The sequence below is a fragment of the Sciurus carolinensis genome, chromosome 19, assembly GCF_902686445.1.
Source record: "Sciurus carolinensis chromosome 19, mSciCar1.2, whole genome shotgun sequence".
NCBI lineage: Eukaryota > Metazoa > Chordata > Mammalia > Rodentia > Sciuridae > Sciurus > Sciurus carolinensis.
In genome coordinates this window covers 11835247-11857489 of record NC_062231.1, presented here as the reverse complement: position 1 = coordinate 11857489, position 22243 = coordinate 11835247, and the positions used below count along the sequence as shown (strand labels likewise).

The 22243-nt window shown below is 56.9% G+C and overlaps 1 protein-coding gene across 5 annotated transcripts in view; it reads left to right on the top strand.

The window, feature by feature from the left end:
- The window catches only part of Grip2 (glutamate receptor interacting protein 2), an 84605-nt gene that overhangs the window by 18943 nt on the left and 43419 nt on the right, over positions 1-22243 (top strand). The window contains exon 1 of one of the 5 annotated variants that reach the window (XM_047534950.1): positions 21959-22028. The exons of the other annotated variants lie outside the window; for them this stretch is intronic. Within the exon in view, the coding sequence (XP_047390906.1) occupies positions 21989-22028 (40 nt within the window). The 5' untranslated portion in view covers positions 21959-21988. Of the gene's footprint in view, positions 1-21958; positions 22029-22243 lie in introns of those variants that run through there. 5 annotated transcript variants of the gene reach the window in all.

Sequence of the window (22243 nt, the reverse complement as noted above, 5' to 3'; positions counted from 1 at the left end):
GGACTCAGGCCAGAAAGTGCTTTCCCATGGCTATTGGAGTTAGTGAAATTGGAATGTTTGTATTTGACATGACCTTGCCTTTGGCAGGGGTCATACCAGCTGGAGAAAAGATGGCACCTCTATCAGTCAATGTTGAGGGAAGGAGCAGGGCTTGATTGACAGTCTGGTATTGTTCAACGATGAGGCGGTAGCCTGGCCAGACAGTACCTTTAAAAAATATATCTGAGTCAGGTGCTGTGGTGCATGCCTGTAGTCCTAGCAACTGGGGAGGCTGAGGTGGGAGGATTGCAAGTTGGAGGCCAGCCTCAACAACTTAGTGAGACTCTCAGCCATTTAGCGAGACCCTGTCTCAAAAGAAAAAAGAAAAAGGGCTGGGGATGTGGCTCAGTGGTAAAGTGTCCCTGGGTTCAATCCCCAGTACAGCCCCCAACCCCCCCCCAAAACCCTCAGACTATCTAAACCAGCCTTTCTCAATGGTGAGAGGCCCAGGGAACTGCTGGGGTTGTCACTGTTGGGGAGGTGATGCTTCCAGCCAGGGCTGCTCCAAATGTCCAATAACGCACAGGACGGCCACCACAGACACGAATCATCTGTCCCAAAATGTCATTAGTGCTGAGGTCGAGAAACCGGGATCTAAAAATAGTTACTTCTGTTTCAGCACAGAAATGGGGAAATTTTGTGTCAGTTCAGGAGCTAAACTGTGGCTTTACAGCTTGATTGTAGGTCGAATCACACACCCAGCTTCTTGTCCCTTCCAGATCCTCTTTCAGCAATGCCGCTCAGACCATCCAGGGAAAGGCCAGCATTTTCTTTTTATTGTCAACCTACTACACGCGGACACGTTTGAAAAAATAAACTAGTGAGGAGGCCGCAGAAAATGAAATTCAAAACTACATGAAAAATACAATCCATGTGCTTTTTTCTTTTGGCACCAGGGATTGAACCCAGGGGCGCTTCACTCCTGAGCCACATCCTCAGCCCTTTTTATTTTTTACTTAGGGACAGGGTCTCCCTGAGTTGCTCTCTAAATCGCTGAGGCTGGCCTCAAATTGGCAATCCTCCTGTCTCAGCCTCCCGAGCTACTGGGATCACAGGCATGCCCCACCGCACCCGGCCAGGTATCTGAATCCTGTGGTGACATCAGATTGCCTTGAATGGGTTCTAACCATGGATTCTCAGTGTCTGAATTGATCTGTTGCTTTCCCGTGGCAAATAGTTCAAATGCAAGCCCGCATCTGCAGACTGCATTTTGAAAGGCTCTGCTTTTAATCGGACCAAGGCTATAAATGTCCCGACTCCCCCAGGTGGGCCAGACACCTGTACAAGGTCTTTGCTCAGCTCTCCTCCCCAAACCCTGCCTCTGATTTCCTGCCGCTGCTTCCGCAGGCGAGACACATCCTCCTCCGGTGGGAGCTATCTGTCAGCAGGATGCTGATCTGAGGTCAGTTAGGGACACATGAGCTCTGAAGATAGATAAGGAAAAGCAGGCTTGACCAGGAGGCTGGCTGGGAGCAGATGAGAAAAGGGTTTTCAGACACCCTTGTTCCTAAACATCCTTCCTCCACTGGGGAATGTTTTCCTCACCCTTCCTTCCCTGCAGCTTCACCCTGTTGCCACAAGCCCCTCTTATTTGCATTAATTCTAGAAGCAGACAGCCCGGGATCAAATCTCCACTCACCTGGGCATGGTGGTGCACGCCTGTCATCCCAGAGGCTGGGGAGGCTGAGGCAGGAGGATTGTAAGTTGGAGGCCAACCTCAGTGACTTAGTGAGGCCCTAGGGAACTTAGTGAGACCCTCTCTCAAAATAAAAAATTAAAAGGGCTGGGGATGTGACTCAGGGGTGAAGTGCCCCTGGGTTCAATCCCTGGTACCAAAAAAGAAATGAAAGAAAAAGAAAAAATCCTAAGGCAGTAGAAAATGAGTTGTAGGTGGTCCCAGGGGACACATGGGGGAACAGGAGTATGATGGTTCCCAGTCGCCGGAAATGAGTAAGGTTTAGGTGACTAGAGCTTACCTCATTACCTTGTTGCTATGAGTCCACAGACCTTCTGGAAAATACAGCTTTCTGAATTATAAAGCAGATGGAAGAATGGGAGACCCACAGATGCCAATCAGGAGTGACAATCTCTAGGACACAAAGCATGTACGTCATGGGGAACTGAGGTCATCTGCTGAAGTTCCAGCAAGTTCCAGTGACTATAAGTTGAATTTAATTTTTCTTGATTTGTGTGCACGTGTGTAGTGTGTGCGTGTGTGTTGGGAGGTACTGGGATGGAACCTAGGGCCTTGTGCGTGCTAAACATGTGGTCTACAGTGAGCTGCATCTGCAGCCCCTGAATTAAATTGAATCGTAGCAAAATCAATCTAACAGAGCAAGGTTTGGGCTCTGCCCATAAATGGACTTCATTCAGACAGTGTTTTAAACAAATGGGAAATCACTGCTGACATTGCAGAATCTGATTTCATGTAAAAATCTGGATTTCTGGTATCTTTGCAAAACTCAAGCACTCTGGAAACCCTGGGTCTGCATTCTCTGCCAACCAGAGTCAGGAAGCAGAGCTGAGGCCGCCTCTTTCTGATGAGGGGTGTGCTCCAGTTTCCCAGAGTCCCCCCAATTCCCTACCTCACCCTCAATCCAGTCACTGGATGCTTTCATGGCCCCAAGCTCAGGTGAGTTTGTGAGAACTTGTTTTGTTGGTTTGTTGCCAAGAATTGAACCCAGGGGCACTTAACCACTGAGCCACATCCCAGCCCATTTGATATTTTATTTAGAGACAGGCTCTCTCTGAGTTGCAGAGGCTGGCCTTGAACTTGCCTCAGCCTCCGAAATAGCTGGGATCATAGGCATGAGTAATGCACCAGGCTTGGTTTGGATCTTAACTGTCACTCAAAGTCTCACGTGTTAAAAGCTTGCTTCCCAGGAGGTGGGGAGCTGCTGGAACCTTTAAGAGGCGAAACCTAGACGGCGGAAGTGAGGTCATGGGGCGTGTCCTTGAGGGCCTTGGTTGAGCCCGTTGAGCCCGCCCCTTCCGCTTCCGGTTTCTGCTTCTTGCTGCTGAGTGTTTTGCCGCCATGATGTGCTGCCTGGTCTCAGTCCCCAGGTGATGGAGCCAACGGGCCACGGGGCCGAAGCTTCTGAAACTATGAGTCCAGATAAACCTTTCATCTCTATTCACTGATGATCTCAGGCGTTTTGTGACAGTGAGTGACAAAAAGGTGACTAATATTTGAAAAAAAGTACGTCTCAGGGCTGAGGCCGTAGCTCAGGGGTAGAGCGCTGGCTTAGGCTCTGCCAGGCCCTGGGTTCTACCCTCAGCACCAAAAATAAAATAAAATAAAAAATAAATAAAAATAAAAATAAATTCACTTACTACTTGGTATAAAATGTTATTGAAAGCCAGGTGTGGTGGATTAACATCCACCTTAACATCTGTCATCCCAGTGGCTCGGGAGGCTGAGGCAGGAGGATCTGAGTTCCAAGCCAGCCTCAGCAACTTAGGGAGGCCTTAAGCAACTCAGCAAGACTCTGTCTCTAAATAAAATACAAAAAAGGACTTGGGATGTGGCTCAGTGGTTAAGCACCCTGGGGTCAATCCCCAGTAAAAAAAAAAAAAAAAAAGAAGAAGAAGAAAAAAAAATGTAGCAATACATCCACACTGTTTGGGAGACAACCACTTCCCCAGGTTCCTCTACCTACAGTGTCTGCAGGTCTCTCCCCAGGACTCCCAAATCTCACCCCATCCAGAAACTGGAGGGTCCATGTGTGACCCAGCAGGACCCTGCCATTCTGATTGATGCAATTTAGGCGTGAATTTCTAGGAGACCCTCATGACAGAGGATGAGAGAGTACAGGCTCTGCACCAGAATCCTAGCTCTGATACTCCCTTTCTGTGTGACATCAGGCAAGAGTCTTAACCTCTCTGGGCCTCAGTTTCCTCTTTCTGTGGTGTGGACATGCTTCTCCCGGCCTCACAGGGCTGTGAGTGTTTGTAATGAGCCCCCAATTTTCTTTAAAACATATCCCGGATGGACTACATCTTACCACCATCCTGCCATGACCCAAGTCCCAGCATCTCTTATTTGCGTGGTTGAAGTGGCCTCTTCGCTGGTCTCCCTGCCTCCATCCTCATCCTGTGGTCTGTTCTTTGGCAGTGATGTAATTTTTTTTGATGGGGAGGGGTGCTCCTGGGATTTAACTCAGGGGCAATTAACCACTGAGCCACACCACCAGCCCTGTTTTGAGTTTTATTTACTTGCTTAGGGCCTCAATAAGTTGCTGAGGCTGGCCTCCACTCTCGATCCTCCTGCTTCAGCCTCCCAAACCACTGGGATTATAGGTGTGCACCACTATGCCCAGCAGTTACAGGAACGTTATTAAAACCCAAGTCAGATCAATTCCTTCCTCTGCTCAACAACCTCCCATGGCTCCCATCTTCCTGAAAGGAAAAACCTCAGTTCTCACTGCACTTGGCCTTGTTCTTTCTGCTCTGCCCCCCGACCTCCCTGACACCTCCTGCTACAACCTAGCTACTCACCTCCAGCCACACTGGCTTCCTTGCTGATCCTCACACATGCCAGGAAAAGACCTGCCTCAGGACCTTTGCACTGGCTCCATTCTCTGCCTGGCTTACTGATCTGCAAGGCTGGGCCCTCATTTCCTCCATCTACCACATAATCCTCTCACCCCACTTTCTTTCCTTTCCAAGCTCTGATTTCAACCTACGTTATGTTACACATCTATTATGTTTACCAACCCTCTGCCCTAGTAGACCGTGTTACAAGTTGTATTCACTGCCGGAGCTTAAGAGCTGTTTGGCACCTATTTGGTGGGTGCGTAAATGAAGGCTGGGGTGCGGCTGAACATGTTGGGGGTGGGAGTAAGTGGTCATCGATGTTCCTTTTCTCTTCATGCATCTGCTGCTGGGGCCTCTGGCAACAACCCCGCTGTGAGGATGTGAACAGCGTGTGCACGCGCGCGCGTGTGTGTGTGTGTGTGTGTGTGTATGTGTCCCCCTCCTTCTGACCCTGAGTCCTCCTTCTCTCTGGAGTGCCAGCCTCTGCCTGAGCTTCCTGTATTCCCTGACTCCCAGGATGCCACATCGCCTGGGAACCCACGCCACACCGCAGCCCAGAGGCACGCAGGCTCTCTGGGGACGCTCCTGGCATTTAATAGCTTCATAAAGCCTAACCGTGATGGATGGCCGCCGCGTTTCGCTGGAACCCTTCCACGCCGCAGTGGCAGGGGACTCGGAAAGACTTGTGGCCAAGACTCATCTCAGGAGCCTGCCCTCCTCTCCCTTGGAGACCTTTTTGGTGCTTGGGACAAATTGTGTCTCCCGTGGCCTCAGGGGCAGGGCTGAGAGCAAAGAGCAAGGAAACGCGTCAAGGCGGGCCAGTCCCGTCCACCCGTCCTCCCAGCTGAGGTCCCGTGGGAGCCAGAGCAGGTTGTAGGGAGGAAGAGGGATATGACCATTTCACGGGCCAGTGGATGTGGGGCCAGTGTGGACCAGAGAAGGACAGTCCCCTCATTTGGCAGTGGGAAAACTGAGGTCCAGAGTGGGCGGGGCTCATCCCAGGTCCCGTGGTGGCCCTCGCCTTAGAAAGTGGAGTTTGGTGGCGTTGAGGGGTCAGAGTGGAGCTTTGGGGGTCGCAGGCTGCTTACTGAGCAACGCCGAAGGCTCGCATGTTGGTCTGGGGTCCAGCCATGCTGCCGCCCCTGCTCTGTCCCCATCCTGAATCTGATCACCTGTGGCTCGGGGTCCATGCGGCTGCTGCCTGTGATTCTGCCATCCTATTGGCCGCAGCTGGACCCCAGGGTGGCGCTGACCCTCAGGTGCGACGCCCTGAGGTTCTGGATCCACCATCCAGGACACCCTGGTGTGCCCTCCCGGGCCGTCCCCAGTCCCCAGGTGGCTCTGGGATTCCATCTGGGAGCTCCACGGTCCTCATGGACTGTCACCCAGCTCTGGTGGCTCATTTCAATGGCCAGAGCCAGGGGACTTTGTTCAAATTGTTCACCCTGAAAAATCAAATGAACAGGTGCCGTCCTACAGCCAGCCTCTGGCCATCTGAAGGAGCTGGAAGGCACTCTGGGGACAGGTCTTCCCTTTCTGTATCGGGGGCCACAGGCAGGGCCACCTCTAGGTGTTACTTTTGCATGTCTGCTGCCTGTGGGGACACCGGCACTGTGGCCTCTGGCCCGACTGTGCTACTGCTAAGCCATGTGACCTCAGGCTGCCATTAGGAGTCTGGGGGTGACGTGCCCTACAGGATGAGGCTGTGCTGGTGACAGATGGATGGGGACAGCCCCAGGGCCTCTTTGTTTTTTGTTGTACTGGGATTAACCACTGAGCCACACCCCCAGCCCTTTTTGTTTTTTTCTCTTGAGAGAGTCTCACTAAGTTGCTGAGGCTGGCCTCCAACTTGCGATCCTCCTGCCTCAGCCTCCTGAGCTATTGGGTTTACAGGTGTGTGCCACCAAACCCGGGCTCCTTGCCTCAGTCCTTATCTCATTTCACAAATTGGGGTCTCCCTGGCAGGTGCCAAGGAGCAGGGGCGGGTGTGACACTGACTCCCACGTCTGTTCAACAAGCAGCTTTCCCAACTCCTGAGTCTCCAGTCAGATTCCCCCAGGGTACCCTGGAGCCCAGGGCCACGTGGCTGCTTACAGCCACCAAGAACCAACCCCGGCTCCAGTCTGCCTCCAAGTCCAGGGCACCATCCCAGCAGGAAGGCCCAGAGGCCCGGGACCATGGACCTTCGAGGTGGCTGGCGGGGGCGGGCTGTGTCCTTGGCACTCGTCTGGCTGTGTTTGCGGTAATCACACCACCCACACACTGGCGCGCACAAGAGATGCGTCTGTGTTCAGAGCGGCAGGCGGGTGCCAGGATGGGTTCAGAACCCGGCCGCCTGTTCACCCTCCTGCTCCGATCAAAGCCACACGACCTCAGTCCTTCGCCTGGCTCCTGGCACCGTGGTCCCCACAGCGGTGACCTAGACAGGATCAGTCCCCCCTCACAGGACTCCTGTGCATGAAAGGGCTGGAAATGCCTAAACTGCAACGCGAGAATAAACGTTAGTCATTTTATTCCCACTTTTCAGACGAGGACACTGAGGCTCTGACAGAAAAATGCCTGGCACAGAATTTTAAATGACTTCCATTTGCAGAGCCCTCGTGCTACTTCATCGCGTCCCAACCCCTGGGAGCCTGAGCAGTGTCACCCATGTGACTGATGGCCAAGCAGCATAGCTTTGGAGTCCTCGGCCTCTTTGGCAGACCGTCCCCTCTCCGGGACTCATCAAGTGTGGGGGGGGTAGCCCCAGGAGGAGTCGGGGTGGTGGGCGCTGCCGTGGGCTGGCCCTGTGAGGAGCCCTGGCCTTGCTGCTGCTCCGGTGGCACGTGGGGACGCTCTGTAATTACAGAATTCCCCACACCTCCTCCCAGGTGCCCCGCAGGTTCACCTGCCTCCTGTTAATAGTGCCTGCCCAGGAATTTGCTCCTGATTATTTTTCTGGAAAGGCACTGCCAAGAATATTAAGAGGCATGCCACCTGTTTCCTGGCAGGTGGCCTTGTGGGCGCACCTGTCGGCCAGCCGCCCTGGCCCACACCAAAAACCTGTGGTGGCACTTTTGCTCTTGGCTCAGAAACGTCTTCGAGGCATCAGATGCCAGGGTGTTAGTCCCCCGTGGGGTCCTTTGCTGGCTCTCATCCTCAGTGAGGGTGTTTTGAGGGTGGAGAGCTGGAGGGACGGCTGCTGTTGCAAACGCCTCCTCTGTGCTGGATGCTGTGTGACGTTGGAGCCCCGGCTTTCCCTCTCTGGACATCAGCGTCCCCATCTTCACTACAGGGCAGCAGTGAGGCCGCAGCTCTGCACCCCAGTGCCCAGGGCCCACGTCCTGCCTCAGCACTAGTTCCTGTAAACTCCCAGGTGATCCTCGGGAGCATCCAGCTGACGTCGCCTTGGGCGTGACATCACCTGTGATGAGATGCCGGTGGAGCCCTGAGCTCTGTGCCTGGGAGAGGACGTGCCCAGTAAAACTGGTTTCCCTCTTGGTGACACATGTCCAGCCAGTCCACAGACATTTTGATCACCTTTGTCTCCGCAGAGCTTCGAAGTGATGGTCAGTGTGTGTGTGTGTTCCTTCGCTGTGACAAAATACCTTAGGTAATTCACTTAAAAATAGGAAAGGGGCGTTTTGAGTCATGGTTCAGAGGTTTCAGGCGACGACGGGCTGGCCCTGTCGCTCTGGGCACATGGCAAGGCAGCCCAACGGGACAGTGCCGGGTGGCGAGGAAAAGCCGCGCATGCGGCCGCCTCGCTGCTGCTGGGAAGTGAAAAGAGGGCGGGGAAAGGAGCAGGTCCTATTATACCTGTCAAGGGCACGCCCCCAGTGACCTCACTTCCTGCCGCTAGGCCCCGCCTCTTAAAGGTTCCGCCACCTCCCAGTAGCACCACCAGCTGGGGACTGAGCCTCTAATGGAGAGTCCCCCAAACACCCAACATCTCATGAGTCTTTGGGGGACACTCCAGATCCAAACTATAGCGCCGAATCGTTAATCGTCATCTTTTATAGTATCACTCAGAAAAAGGAGGTCCAGCCTCGACTATTTGACCTGGACCTGCTGCTTCTAACCCGGAGAAGGCACAGCCGTCACTCCGCCAGCTCCCTCCTCAGGGACACACCAGGTTCCACCCGCTCATCTTCCCTGTGCCCACCCGCTCCACTGGCCATCGCTGCTCCCTGGCGCTGTGCAGTGGCTCCTACCTGCCTCCCCTGTCCCTCACCTCTGTCCTTTCTTCCATTAGCAGCCGGGGGGTAGTGTTAAATCACAGGTCAGACCAGCTCCCTCCTCTGCTCGAAAGTTCCAAGCCTTTTTACAAAATGTCACCTTCTCCGAGAGGTCTTTGACAGCCCTCTCCCGTTTCTATCTTCACATTTTCAATCACTTCCAAATGGTGCCTATAACATAAGAATACCCCTGAGGTTTTTTAAAAAACTTTTTGGTACCTGGACTGGAACCCATAGGTGCTTAACCACTGAACCGCATCCTCGGTCCTTTTTATTTTTTTGAGACACATCCCAAGCCCTTTTATTTTTTATTTGGAGACAAGGTCTTGCTAAACTATTGAGGCTGGCCTCAAACTTTTGATCCTCCTGCCCCAGCCTCCTGAACAACTGGGATTACAGGGGTTCAACCGGTTCCAAAGTTTTATCATTACATCATTTACTTATGTATTACATTTGGCATTTATTCTCTCATCTCTCCATTCAAACACCATCAGCTCCGTGAAGGCTTGATCGCCAGGCCTGGCATGCAGTAGCTGCTTAATAAATACTTCTGAATGAATGAATGGACGATGGAGGAGAATCCTCTCCCTCTCCCGGCCTGGGGAAGTGAGGGAAAGGGTCCCCCCACCCACACCTTTATGCATCTGCAGAACCAGTCTCAGAGGCCGAGGTCTTATTTAGATCAGCAGAGCTGGGTGGCAGTAATGTCACTGCTTGGCTCATGGGAAAGAAAAGCCTAGAAGATTAAAGGCATCTCTGATGAGATGCTAATTTGTTTCTGGAAGCAGGTGGGGGTGCAGCAGCCCAGGGCCTCTGGGGCTCTGCGAGTTGGAGGCAGGGATGGGAAGAGCTGGATTGCCCGAGGCTGGCCCGTGTGGCTGTGATCCTTTCCCTCCTTTTAACCCAGCTCCTGGGCTCTACGCAACTCATTTGTAAGGGGAGCCAGACGCTCCTATGTTCCAGTCCTGGTTGGCCGCCCTCGAGTCTGTGTGACCTTAGACAACAGGAGAGACCTCTCTGGACCCAGGAAAGAAGAATGCACTAAAGAGGGTGAACCTAGGGAGTATCAGGCCGCAGCTGCAGAGAACAGCAGAGCGCTGCCCGAGGCCACACAGCTGCCTGGGACCTGGACTTGCACCTTCTGGCTCCTTCTCTAGGCTGATCTGGCCCTGCAGCAAAGCATCCCTTAAGGACTCCTCACCCGGGGGCTGTGACCTCCGCTGAGGGTCCTGCAGGTGCAGCTCAGGTACCAGGCAGGCGGGAGATGGCTGGAGCCCAGGACCCCCGCCCCCAGTGCTGACTCTGCTTCTGCTGCATCTGCCACTTAAATTGCTCAGTCGGGGCTTCTGAGCCGGCAAGGAATTCATTATCCAACTGTGGCCTCTTTTGACTGAAGGAGAAATAGGGGGGAGATGGGGCTCTGCTGAAGGCAGAATTTGGGGAGATTGTTCCATTTCTCATTCATTTATTCATGGTGCCTTTGCCGAGGCCCCCGTTGTGTCCTGGAATCTGGAACTCTGAGATGAGACTCTGGATTAGTCAGGACTCTTTTTGGATTCTGTACCAAAAACGCAACCTGAAGTAGCTTAAATAAAGAAGGAAAATTATGGGCTTCAGTTATTGAAAAGGAGTATGTGGGCTTCAGGCATGGTGGGTTCCAGGTGCCGACATGACATCATTGTCTGTATTGAATCCGTCTCTCTTCCCTCGTTTTTTTTTTTTGGTACCAGGGATTGAACCCAGGGCCACTTAACACTGAGCCCCTTAACATCCCCATCCCCATCCCTTTTAGAGACAGGGTCTCACTGAGTTGCTCTGGAGACCCTCCAACTGTTGTCTTCTCACCAAAGGGAGCAATGCGGTGGGAGGAAGTTTGTCCTTGGCTGGACATCCTGCTCCAGACTCTGGCTATGTGTGCTTCTGCCTCACCTCTGCCACTTAATAGTCTATACAGCCTGGGCTGAGCTGTCAGGGCACCTGGCACACAGTAGGGCTTTTATAAGGGCAGCTCCCTTGGCCCAAATGTGACCTAGTCTGGTGACTGGGATCTGAGCCCTGTTCCGTATACTCGTGCTGTGTGACCCTGGTGGAGTTCTGCACCTCTCTGAACCGCAATTTCCTCTTTACTTACTGAGTTGTGAGCACCTACTGTGTGCCAGACTCAACTAAGTTTTCTCTGCACAACATCTCATACAGCCCAGGATCCCTGTCCTCACCAAGTCACCCCCCGAGCCTCACCTTCTGCTCTCTGCGTTAGACTGGCATCCATTTGCTATGGGGCGGGGGGGGGGTCTCTGAGCCCGGGACTTGCTTTCTTATTGGTTAAAATAGTTAATCTGCCAGTTTCAGGGAGGCATTAAACGCTGGCAGAACCAGCAGGAGACTCCTGCCTGGGATCAGCAGGCCCGGAGCTCACGAGGAAGAGAATCGCTTTTTCCAACGTGTGATCCATTTATTAATTGCTGGATCGATTTACTGGAAATCGCCCCATGCTCCATCCGCCGTAGGAATCCTGCCCTTTGGTGACTGCTGGGCCAAGTCCTAGAGGGGGGATTACTGCAGAGCAGTGGGAGAGACCCCCGACTCTCTCAAGGGTGGAGGCTGAGGCTGCTGCACACCCGAAGCCTGATTTCTGTGGCTGCCATGATTTCCGATGGCATCTTGCCCTTTCTGGAAGTGTGGTCTGTGACCAGATCCATCATGGAGCTCAGTGACTTGGAAAAAGGCTGGAGGAAGCTCGCGTTGCTGATTTGGTGGGGAGAAAAAGGGGTCCCTGTCTACAGCACGTGTCCTCTCTGACCCTGTGTCTCCTTCTCCCCAAGGGCAACACTGTCTGTCTTGCCAACTTCAGGAAGCAGACTGGGCGAGCGGAGGGGAGGTTCGCTGGGTGGGAGGTGGGGAGGAAGGCTTGACACGGGTGCTGAGCTCTTGCCAAATACCTGGAACATTGACGCATGTCCCCACGGACGTCACACAGCCAGTTGGAGGAAGCCTCTCCATATCTCCAGCTTACAAACGAGGAGAGTTGTAGAGATGAGGAGGTGAGACAGGCCTCTCTCAGCATTGCGAACCAGCGACCCCACGCCATGCCCAGCCAAGAGCTCCCCCCCGCCGGACATCTCTGTCTCGGGAGCTCCCGGATGGTAGACCATCTCAACCTAGTATGAAATGGATCGCAGTTTTCCTTTCCACAGTTGGAGTTACTTGTGGTCAACCACAGCCTGCAATCCTTAGATGGAGAATTCTATAAATAGTGTGAAATTGCTCACTGTCCTGAGCCGCATGATGGACTCGATTGTCCTGCTCTACCTACTCGGGACGTGATTCCCGTCTTTGTCCAGCGGATCCACTCCGTATACACTACCCACTTGTTAGCCACATAGCCCGTCTGGGTTATCAGATCGATCCTCGAGGTGTTGCAGTGTTAGCGTTCAAGTCAGAAAGTCACCAACAGCCTAATGCTACCCTACACAGTGTCACCGTCCCCATGTCATTCACCTCACTTCAACTTGTCACACAGGTGTTGTGTCATCTCACATCATCCCAAGAAGAGTGAGGATGATACAATGAGAAAGACTTTTATCACGGTATATTGTAGGTGTTCTCTGTGATTATTGCTGTCGTTAATCTCTTACTGTGCCTAATTCATAAATTAAACTTTATCAGAGGTATGCATCTCTAGGAAAAAACAGTGACTGTGTTAATTGGTACATGCCCGTAATCCCAGGGACTCAGGAGGCTGAGGCAGGAGGATTAGAAGATGGAGACCAGCCTTAGCAAGACCCTGTCTCAAAAATTAAAAAGGGCTGGGAATGTAGCTTAGTGGTGGAACATTCCTGGGCACTGCAACACACACACACACACACACGCACACACACACACACATGCACGCACACGGGGGTGGGGGTGTGAGAGTGTGTGAGAGGGAGTGTTTGGTACTGTGTGGTTCCAGCTCCCTCTGGAGTCTTGGAACGCCCCAGTCTTGGAACTGCTGTATTGGAACCCAACAGACAGACCTTCCAGTGAGCAGTGATCTCCCAAAGACGAGCAAACATTCGCAGGCAAAGAAGTTCACGGATGCCTTTAATCCCAGTGATCAGGGAGGCTGAGGCAGGAGGATCACAAGTTGGAGGCCAGCCTCAGCAACTTAACAAGATTGTCTCAAAATTGGAAAAGATAAAATATAAAAAAAGGACGGGAGATGTAGCTCAGTGGTAATGTGTCCCTGGGTTCAATCTCCAGTACGTTTTTGAAAGACACGGTTCCTGGAGCCAGACCAGGAGGGACCCCTTCCCCACTCCCACAAGGGCAAAGGCCGGGGGCATCGAACAGCCCTCCTAGGGAAGGGGGGAGGGGGATGGGGAGGTTTCAGCAAAAGGCTGGGTGGACGGATGGAGCATTTTTGGCGGGAAGAAGGCTTGAGGGACAGGGGACCCCCGTGCATTCCTGAACAGCTCAGACCTGTGCTCCCGAGTGGCGGTTGCGGTGGAGGAAGGGCCTTGGCGCCTCCGATGGCACCGCGCTGGCTCCGGGGAGGATTATCTATTTTAGCAACTCCGGGAGGGAGGAGCAGGGAGCGGCCCAGCCTCTCCATTTAGCTCCGGCAGCTCGGAGCGCGCAAAGCCGCGCGGGGCTCCAGGCGGAGGGAGGCCGGGGGCAAGGCTGCGCCCCGTCCCGTCCGGGGCCGGAGGGACACGATGCTGGCGGTGTCGCTCAAGTGGCGGCTGGGCGTGGTGAGGCGGAGGCTCAAAGGTACCATGTGGGCGCCGGGATGGCCGGGAGCCCGCGGCGCTGCGGGCTGCAAGGACGGGCGCGCGGTGCGTCTGGGTGGAGAGCAGAGGCCGGGCCCGGGGGACACCCCGCCGGCCTCCCTGCGCCCAGTCGCCCCTGCCCCACCCCATCTCTCTCTCTCTCTCTCTCTCTCTCTCTCTCTCTCTCTCTCTCTCTCTCTCTCTCTCTCCCTTTTGGGGTTCTCTGTTGTGCCCCTGTTTTTGGTTCTGGGTCTCTCCCTTCTCTCTTTCTCCTCTTGTGTCCCTCTGTCTGTCTGTCTGTCCCTGTGTCCCTCGCTCCCTCTGATTCAATCTCCCTTCTCCGTCTCTTTGTCTAAGTCTCTCTAACTCGCTCTGGGTGTCTTCATCTGTCGCTCTCTGGTCGTCCGTGCCTCCACCTCCCTTCCTCCCCGGCCTCCAGCCTCAACCCTGCTCCCCCTCCTCCCTCCCTCCCCTCCCTCGCCGCCCCTCCCCCCTCGCCCGCCCTCCTTTCTCTTCTTGTTCTCACCCGTCCTCCCTCCAGAGCCCTTTCCTGCTCTCTCTCTCTGCGCCCATCTCCCGCTTGTCACCAGGGGCTCTTGCCTCTGGGTGTCCAGGCTGTGAGGCCGCCTTGCGGGTTGGGATGGACCGCGGGGCGAACGTGCCAGCGCTGAACTTGGCTCTGGGCCAGCCTGAGTCTCTGCCGCGTTCCAGTGTGTGCTGGGTCCCCTCCTCCCTGGGCACAAGTCCAGCTCCTCAGGGGAACAAGGTCGGAGTGGGTTGGAGAGCAGTATCGCCAGGCTGTGGGACCCCAGACCTCTCCTGGGGCCACTGTCATCTGCCATTTCTCCGTCTACACACCCCGTGCCTCAGGCTGAGGACTAGGAATAATCAGGCTTTTGGCAACGATGACAGTAGCAGACAGAATTCAGTGCCACTGTGTGCCAGGTAAGGCACTCACTCAGTCATTCCTCCATACACCGGGCAAACTCAGTCCCATTCTTATTTTGATTGTGCTAGAGGAAACAGAGGCACAGAGAGGTTAAGTAACTTGCCCAAAGCCACACAGCTAACGTACGGAGACTCTCCAGCAAACTCTCGTAAGCTGCCATGAACATCTTCTAGATTCTGAGGGGTCTGCATGAAAGGGGGCTGCCTCATGGAGAGGTCAAGGAGTGGTGGGGTTCTTAGGGGGGCTGAGGGTTCTAGGCCCTGCACGGGCCTCTGGGAAGCAGGCGCCTGACATCCTAGCGATCCCTGGAAGCCTTTTCCGCAGGGACAGAGTGGTTGATAGCTGCAGAGCACCAGGAACAGTTTCCCTTGGGGCTTTCCATGCGGGGACACCCCCCCAGGGAAAAGCCCCATCCTTATACAAGGGTGTGGTCTTCCTGCTCAGATTCACAGTCCCGAGAACCCAGGGGGATGCTCGTAGGCTGCAGGGACAGAGGAACACATCCCTGGGCTGCTCTGGGGACCACAGCCAAGCTGACACAGTGGCCTGGTTTCTGCCTGGCCTCTGTCCACTCTTTCATGGAGGATTTTTAGGGAGGAACTTGTTTTGCCCATAAAGTCAACCTGAATATACATGTGTAAAAATAAAAACCCAGAGGAGAGGCACTCAGGAGATCCTAGGCACATGGCCTGTGAGACCCCACCACCAGCACGGCCGCCAAACTCCGCGACGGCGCAGCTACTGCCTGGATAAGAGAGGAAGGGCTTTTGGAGTGGGGTCTTGAAGGATGCGTAGGAGTTTGTGAGGTTCAAAAAAAGACGGTGGGGGTGGGGTGCAGAGCAGCTTGTGCAGATGCCCTGAGGCGACCGTGAGAACTGTGGTCGGCTTGCAGGGTACCGGGAGAGGAGGGAGCCCCAAGGGTGCAGAGTGTGGGCTCTGTCCTGAGGGCAGTGGGAGCCACGGGAGGTTCTGGAGCAAGAGAGAACGGGAGTGTTGGAATAGGCTGTGGCTCTGGTCTGCAGACCGCAGGGGGCGCTGCAGGGAGGCCGGTGCCCGAGCTGCCGGGCGGCGCCCGCTGTGGAGTGGATGGGCGTTGAGGCAGGAGGTTATGCGGCGCCTGGTCCCCGCCCACAGGTGGCCACTGAGCACCTGTCACTGCCAGGAGCGGTTCTGGAGCCTGGGGTACAACATGGGACAGGACGGATGAGAGTCCCTGTCCTCGCCCGCGCCCAGGGGCTCAGCTCCGACTCCCACCCTGGAAATGAACTCCCCGCCTCCAGGGCCTCCGGCCTCCCGCTTCCCCCCGGGGATCAGCGTTCCAGCTCAGCCACGGAGTCCCAGGGGCCAGGGGTTTCCTTCTTAGCGAAGTGCCAGGCAGTTATTGAGCACTTGCTGCATGCACACTGTGCCCTTCTCAGGGCTTCTTCATCCTCACACGGTTCCTGTGTCGTGCGCTGCATGGCCCCGGTGGCACCCGGGGAAACCGAGGCTCAGGAGCGCAGTCGACCCTGCCAGGGTCCCGCACCTGGGGATCAGCGATGGAGTCGGGGCCCTCCCGTTACCCAGCGCGCCCTGCCGGGGGCGGGGACCCCTCCGTTGTGGCCCCGACCTGGCACTTTCCCCAGGACCCCTGCGTCCTCGGCCCCTTGCTGCTGCGCCTGCGCCGTGACGCCCCAGGGAGCGGGATGGGAGCCCGAGATCAGGCCGACCCCAGCTCCCGGGGACCCCGGAGCTGTCCCTGCGCCTCCAGCCCGTTCCCTCCTGCGTCCCGTGTCTCTCCAGCCCCCACATCTGCCGTCTTGGCCGAGGTGGCGGTGACTCAGCGGCAGATGTGCTGGGCAGGTGGGCGGACCCGGCGGGGCGCGTGGCCCGGAGGCTGGGGCAGCCTCACTACCGGGGCGCCCGGGTCCCCGAGGGACGAGGTCCCTGTCCCCGCAGGATGCGCTCGTCAGGGCAGGTTGGCAGGCGGCTGGGGTTCCTTGGAGTCACGTTGGGGACGGAGGTGACAGGACCCCGCAGAGACGCAGCTCCCTCTTCTCCCCCGGCCCACTCATGCGCCCAAGGTTAAAGCCAAATGTGCTCAAGGTCACTCTGCCAGGCAGAGCCTCGGGGCCTCTAGAATGTTCTAGAATGTTCCTTATCTTCATCACCATGTCCAACAACTGTTCCCTGCCAAGAACAAGGTCCCTCCACCCCACATCTCCACCGGGGTGGGATCCTTGGAGGGTCCTTCCCTGTCCCAGGAGGACACACCTTTGGTCCAGGACTTCAGGGTTCTCTTTCAACACTGCCAACCCCCAGGAGGACATAGACCCTCCAGGCTGTCCCCAGCCTCGGTGCCCCTCCAGGGCCTTAATCACGGTGACCTGTGATTAAGGCTGGGAAGCCAGCTACCCGATTCCCTGTGGGGTGCGGTTTCCTCATCTGTGTAATGAAGCTATTATCTCAGCCCCGGGGGACCAGAAGCAAGGCCCCTGGAGGCGGGAGGCTGGCTGAAATCCGCAGGGGCCGCAGGGCCAGCAACACGGCTCCCCTTAGAGACTTGTGCTCCGTTCTTTCCTGGCCTCGTGTCCCCCCTCCTCCCTGGCACAAGCTGCTGGGCACAGAGGGCACCAAGGCTCTGGGGAAACAGCTTGTCCTCCTGGGAAAGTTCCCCAGGAGGGGCCCCCAGTTTGACAGAGCCAGTGGCCACCCACCCTGTCCAGCCAGACTCTGGGCTGTGGCCTCTCCTGCCAGGGCTCAGAGGCCATGATGGGGGTTCTGGGGAGACCGAGGGAGGCAGGTGCCGGCTGGGATAGCAAAGTGACCGTCACCCTCACGTCTGTTGACACAGGGTGAGCTGCTCTGCGGGTGGTGAGCCCCCTGTTTGGGGGTCGTGCAAGGGGAACAGGCAGCAGGGACTTGGGTAGAGGGGTGAATGGTTGGTGTCTATCTCTGGTAGCAACTCAGAAATCACCTACCTTTTTTCTTACAAGAAGGAGTCGAGAGGTTTCCTAGAGAGACCACCGAAAGACACGAAGGGACAGTAACAACCGTCTTGAGACTGGATCGCACCGTGTATTTTTTTTCCTCTGCTTGGCAGACACTAGCGGCTCTCAAGGAGGGAGCACCTGATAGGATAGTGTCGCCTTCTGCCATCCGAGCCCTACAGGCTTGGCTGCTGACTTTGCTTCTCTGAGCCCCAAATTCCCCTCTGTTGTAAAATGGGAGCAGTCTCGTCCCCTACTCCCCACTTTTTTTTGGTACTGGGTTCGGTCCCAGGGGCAGTTAACCTCTGAGCCACGTCCCCAGCCCTTTTTATGCTTTCTTTAGAGACGGTCTCACTGAGTTGCTTAGGGCCTCACTAAGTTGCTGAGGCTGGCTGGCCTCCAACTCAGGATTCTCCTACCTCAGCCTCCCGAGATGCTGGGATGACAGGCTTGGGCCACCACATCTGGCCTGTTTCATGAGACTCTTGAGAGAGTCCAGGAGACAATATATGTGTCATGTGGGTACTCAGCAGGTGCTCAATTAACGCCAGCCCTTTCCTTCTGTCTAGGGTGTTTGCTTGTGGGTAGAGGGTAGCCAAGGCCACCCTATGCTCTGCCAACCACAGACCTTCCTCCACTGCCCTCACTTTAAGGCCACCAGGCGTTACCTGTCCCCTGCCTTGGCATGGAGACCCAAGTCACCTGCACCAACAACCTGCTAGAGAGCTGGCACCCCTTAGGGACCTGCGGGGGGGGTTGCCCTTCCTACTGGCAGGAGCCAGGGCACAGGGACAGCCGGTGGACAGACACGTCATCTCTCCAAACACTGCCAGCCGACTGCCACCAGGGCCATTGGCTCTCCATCGCCCGGGCACCGGGCTCTGTCTGCGTTTCTGACCTGGCCATGCCGGAGGGAGTCGCCCGGGCTCTGGGTCTGCTTGCCCGTCCCTGCCGAGAGGGCTGCGGCCGCTCTCTACGTGAACTTGGGGCCGCTTGCCCTCCCGGCTCAGGGCCAGTTGCCATTTTCCTCCTGTCCCTCCCGACCCCTCCCTTTCCGACCTCCCCCTGCCTGCCAAGGTGGCTGGCTGTCACCAGAAGGGCCTCAGTGTTCAACCCCAGGGGAAACCGAGGCTCAGCGCAGAGACGGACCCGGATCCCAGGTCTCCTGAGGTGCACGGCTGGTTTCTTTCCTCTGGTCCCTTCTCCCCTTACCATCCTGTCCCTGAGAGTCCCGTCCACGGTCACCATTTGAAACAGGAACCAAAACCTTAAATCCCTCCCTCGTACCCGGGAATCCTCTCCCTGGCCCCAGCTGCCCTGCAGAGCCGCAGGGGCTCCTGGCTGGTCCCCAGGCCCCACGACTGTGCCCACCCATCCCCCATCCTTCTCAACCATGTCGGCATGGATGTCACCTCCTGTCCCAGAGACCCTCCCTGGCGGCCTGCCTGTGTTCTCCACCTGACCTGGGCCCTCAGGGCCATCTCGAGGGACTTGTTTATGCTTCCTGGGTCCCTGGTTCCCGTGCCCCTGCCCTAGACCTGCAGCCCCAGGAGAGCCGGGTCTCTCTGCTTGGTTCCCCGCCAACGCCTCTGGCCCGGCTCAGTTTCTGGCAGGTGTAGTAAGTGCTCAATAAATATTCTTTGTGCTGACCAGGGAGAGGGAGCAGGACCATGTCGTGCTAAGCACCCTCACGCATCCCGCCTGTGGTTTTCCAGGAGTTTCTCTGATTCATGGAGCATCTCAAAAAAAAAAAAAAAACCAAAACGACAAAACCGTGGGAATGGAGAACTTTATCGTTCATATTTCAGAGGAGGAACCTGAGGTTCAGAGAGGCACCCTGCACAACGGTACCCTGGTGTCCTCTCCCCAGGAGGGAGGTCACTGCAAATATCAAAGGAGCCCCCAAAAGGGATCCCCCAAGAGCTCCTGCTTCCACCTTTTCCTGTCCCCTGAGGGTTCCCAGGAACAGCACCAGGGGGTGCCCAGCCCTCTAAACATCAGTCCCTGTGTGACCTCTGGCCCTGCTCTGTGCTCGCATGCCCGCCGTTGAGGGTGGTCCCACGGGTGCGCTTCTCCGGGTGGGGTGGGGGCTCTGGGTTGGTGCAGATGGATCGGGCAGGCCAGGGTTCGAGTCCGGCTTCCCCTTACACCCTGCGTGCCCACCAACAGGCGGGGTCAGCCTGGGGGGCCTGCTTTCCTCCTCTCCAAAGCGAGGGCCCTGTGAGAGCGAGGTGAGGGAATGAGCGTAAGGTGGTTCCCTAGGTGGCGTCCGCTGTGGCTCTCAACGTTCTGGAACCTTCTCCCTGCTCCCCTGCTCCCCTGGCTGCATGCTTGGTTGGCAGTCGCCTGAGATCCAGTCCCCGGTCCCTCCTCCCAGACTCCAGGGCTGCGTTCCTCCTATCTCGGGCTGACGGTGTCCTGAGCCCACAGGGGCCGCTGAGTGGCAGCGGGAAATGAAGTCTGGCGGGGACGCAGGCGGAGATGGCGTTGGAGGACGGAGAGATAACCCTTTATTGCTGTGGGCCGGCGGGGCTTCTCCCCTCCTCCCCTCCCCTGGGACCCATCAGGACCGTCACTCCGTCCCTGCCTGGTCCCCCGCAGATCTGCTGTCTTACCAAACAGCCCAACCAGCTGAGAACAGCGTCCCCATTTTACAGATGGGGACGCCGAGGCTCAGCCTGTGATGCTTCCGGTCACGGGTGAGGGGCGCTAGGTGACCTCTGCTAGGGGTGCTGTGTAAGGTACCCCACATGTCACCTGGCTTCAGGGAAGGCCAGACGCCCGGGCTGCAGCCCCTGCTGTCCCCAGCCCTGAGAAGCCACCGGCCAGGGATTGCTGCAGCTGAGAGCCCTCTGACATCCGAGAGGCCCCGCGGCAGTGCGGGTCCCATTTATTTTGGGGTGTGAACCTGGCTCCATCCTTACCCGCTGGGTGACCTTGGGCAAATGGTCCAACCTCTCTGTGCTGAATGATTTCTTTACACTCTGCCTCGTTCCGAATGGACCAACAGTTGCTACGGAACACACGCTTGGATGAATCAAGTACAGAGGCGCCCAGTGGGTCCGTGGGGACAGAGAGCAGAGGCAGACCCTGTTTCCCTCCCGGTCTCCTCAGCCCCCCCGGGTGCCCACACAGCAGGCCCTGAGAGAAACGCCCGGAAGCTCTCCTGTAATGCTCATGCCACGACCTTTCCAGGAGTTTCTCACCCACCAAAGTAAATTCCACAGGAGCAGCGGGAGAGACCGGTCGCGGTTTCCCATCGCCTGTCTGTAATCGCTCATTTAAATGCAGCTGCGCCGAAAGCAAATGTTTTCTTAAGAGAAAGGGCAGCTGTAACGGCCAAGGCACTGGAGGGGCTGCTGGAGCAGGGCAGCCCCAAGGGAGCCTCTACCCTGGTGAAGGTCAAAGCTGGCGTCCCGGCCTCTCCCTGCCCATTGCTAGGTTATGGGGCCACTCTCTGCACCCCCCTCTCTGCTCCATCTGATCCTTCCAGCAAATACACTGGACTCTGGCCCTCACTGCCCCTGTGGGGCTGGGCCATCTTCCTTCTTTCTTTGTTTTTCAACCCAGGGGCGCTCAACCCCTGAGCCACAACTTTATGCCTTGTTAGTTCCCAGGCTGACAGGAACTTCACCTGTCTGGTTCTCGGCTGCACTTAGCCAGGAGCACTGTGCGGTTGCCCAGGTTGTTGACACCCACCATTCAGGACAACTCTCACCCCACACGCCTCTTCAGAGAGAAGGCGGAGAGTCTCGCCCTTGCTTGCTGAGATGGGGGGCGGGGAGAAGTAGTGGGTGCAGCCGGGTCACCCTCTCACAGATGGGTGGAGAACAGGCCCTGGGTGCCCGCGGGGATCTGCTGGGTTGGTCCGGAGCCAGGAGTGTGCATGGCTGAGGCCCAGCTGGGGCGGGGAAGGGGCAGCCTGCCAGCTGTGGCCAGAGCCTGTGACCAGCTGTGCCTGCCCATCAAGCCCAGAGGCGGGCAGGTCCTCCTGGCAGCTCAGTTGGGGAGTGAGGCTGCCAGGCTCATCCTGAGCCCCATCTCACGGGGGAGAAAACTGAGGCTTGGCGGGAGAGGTGGAACCCGGAGCTCAGCACAGGCAGTTCCAAAATGAGACCTGCCCGGACTCCCTGATCACCCCTGTCACGCGGGGTTTCTGGGCCAGATCTGTCGCCACCCGGTATTTTTCAAAAGTACTCATCAAATTTGAGCAAGGCTGCTCCCCTTTTCCAGGTGGCAAAAGTGAGGCCCAGGGAGGGCTTGTGAGGGACGCCCCGAGGGTCTCCGCGGGGCCCCCAGCCTCTCCCAAGCGTCGTGTCCAGACTCGGCCCCGGGGCTGGGGGCCACCCGGAGCCAGCCCTGCCGCCAGCGCAGCGGTGTCCCCTTTAAGCAGAGAGCCGCCGCTGCGGGGGGTGGACTCGGGGCCCAGCCAGTGGGAGCGCGGTCCCCTCCCTGCCCCTCCCTGGGGGAGGAGGACCCGCGGTGGCGCCGGGGACTCGGTGGGCGCGGGAGACGGAGCGAGCGGACATGCTGTGCGGGCTGAGCCGCGAGACCCCCGGAGAGGCGGGTACGCGAAGGGGCGGGCGGAGCCGGGTCGCCGGGCTCAGGGACTGTCGCTCCCGGGAACCGGACTTGGGGGAGCGGGGCGCGGGGAGGGGAAGCCACGGAGCCCTGGCGGGGTGGCCGGCAGCGCGGCCGCCTGTCCTGCAGCGGGAAGGGCGCGTGGGACTGTCCCGCGTGGACCCCCGGGGCTGGTGGCCGGGTCGCGGGTGCGCAGGACCG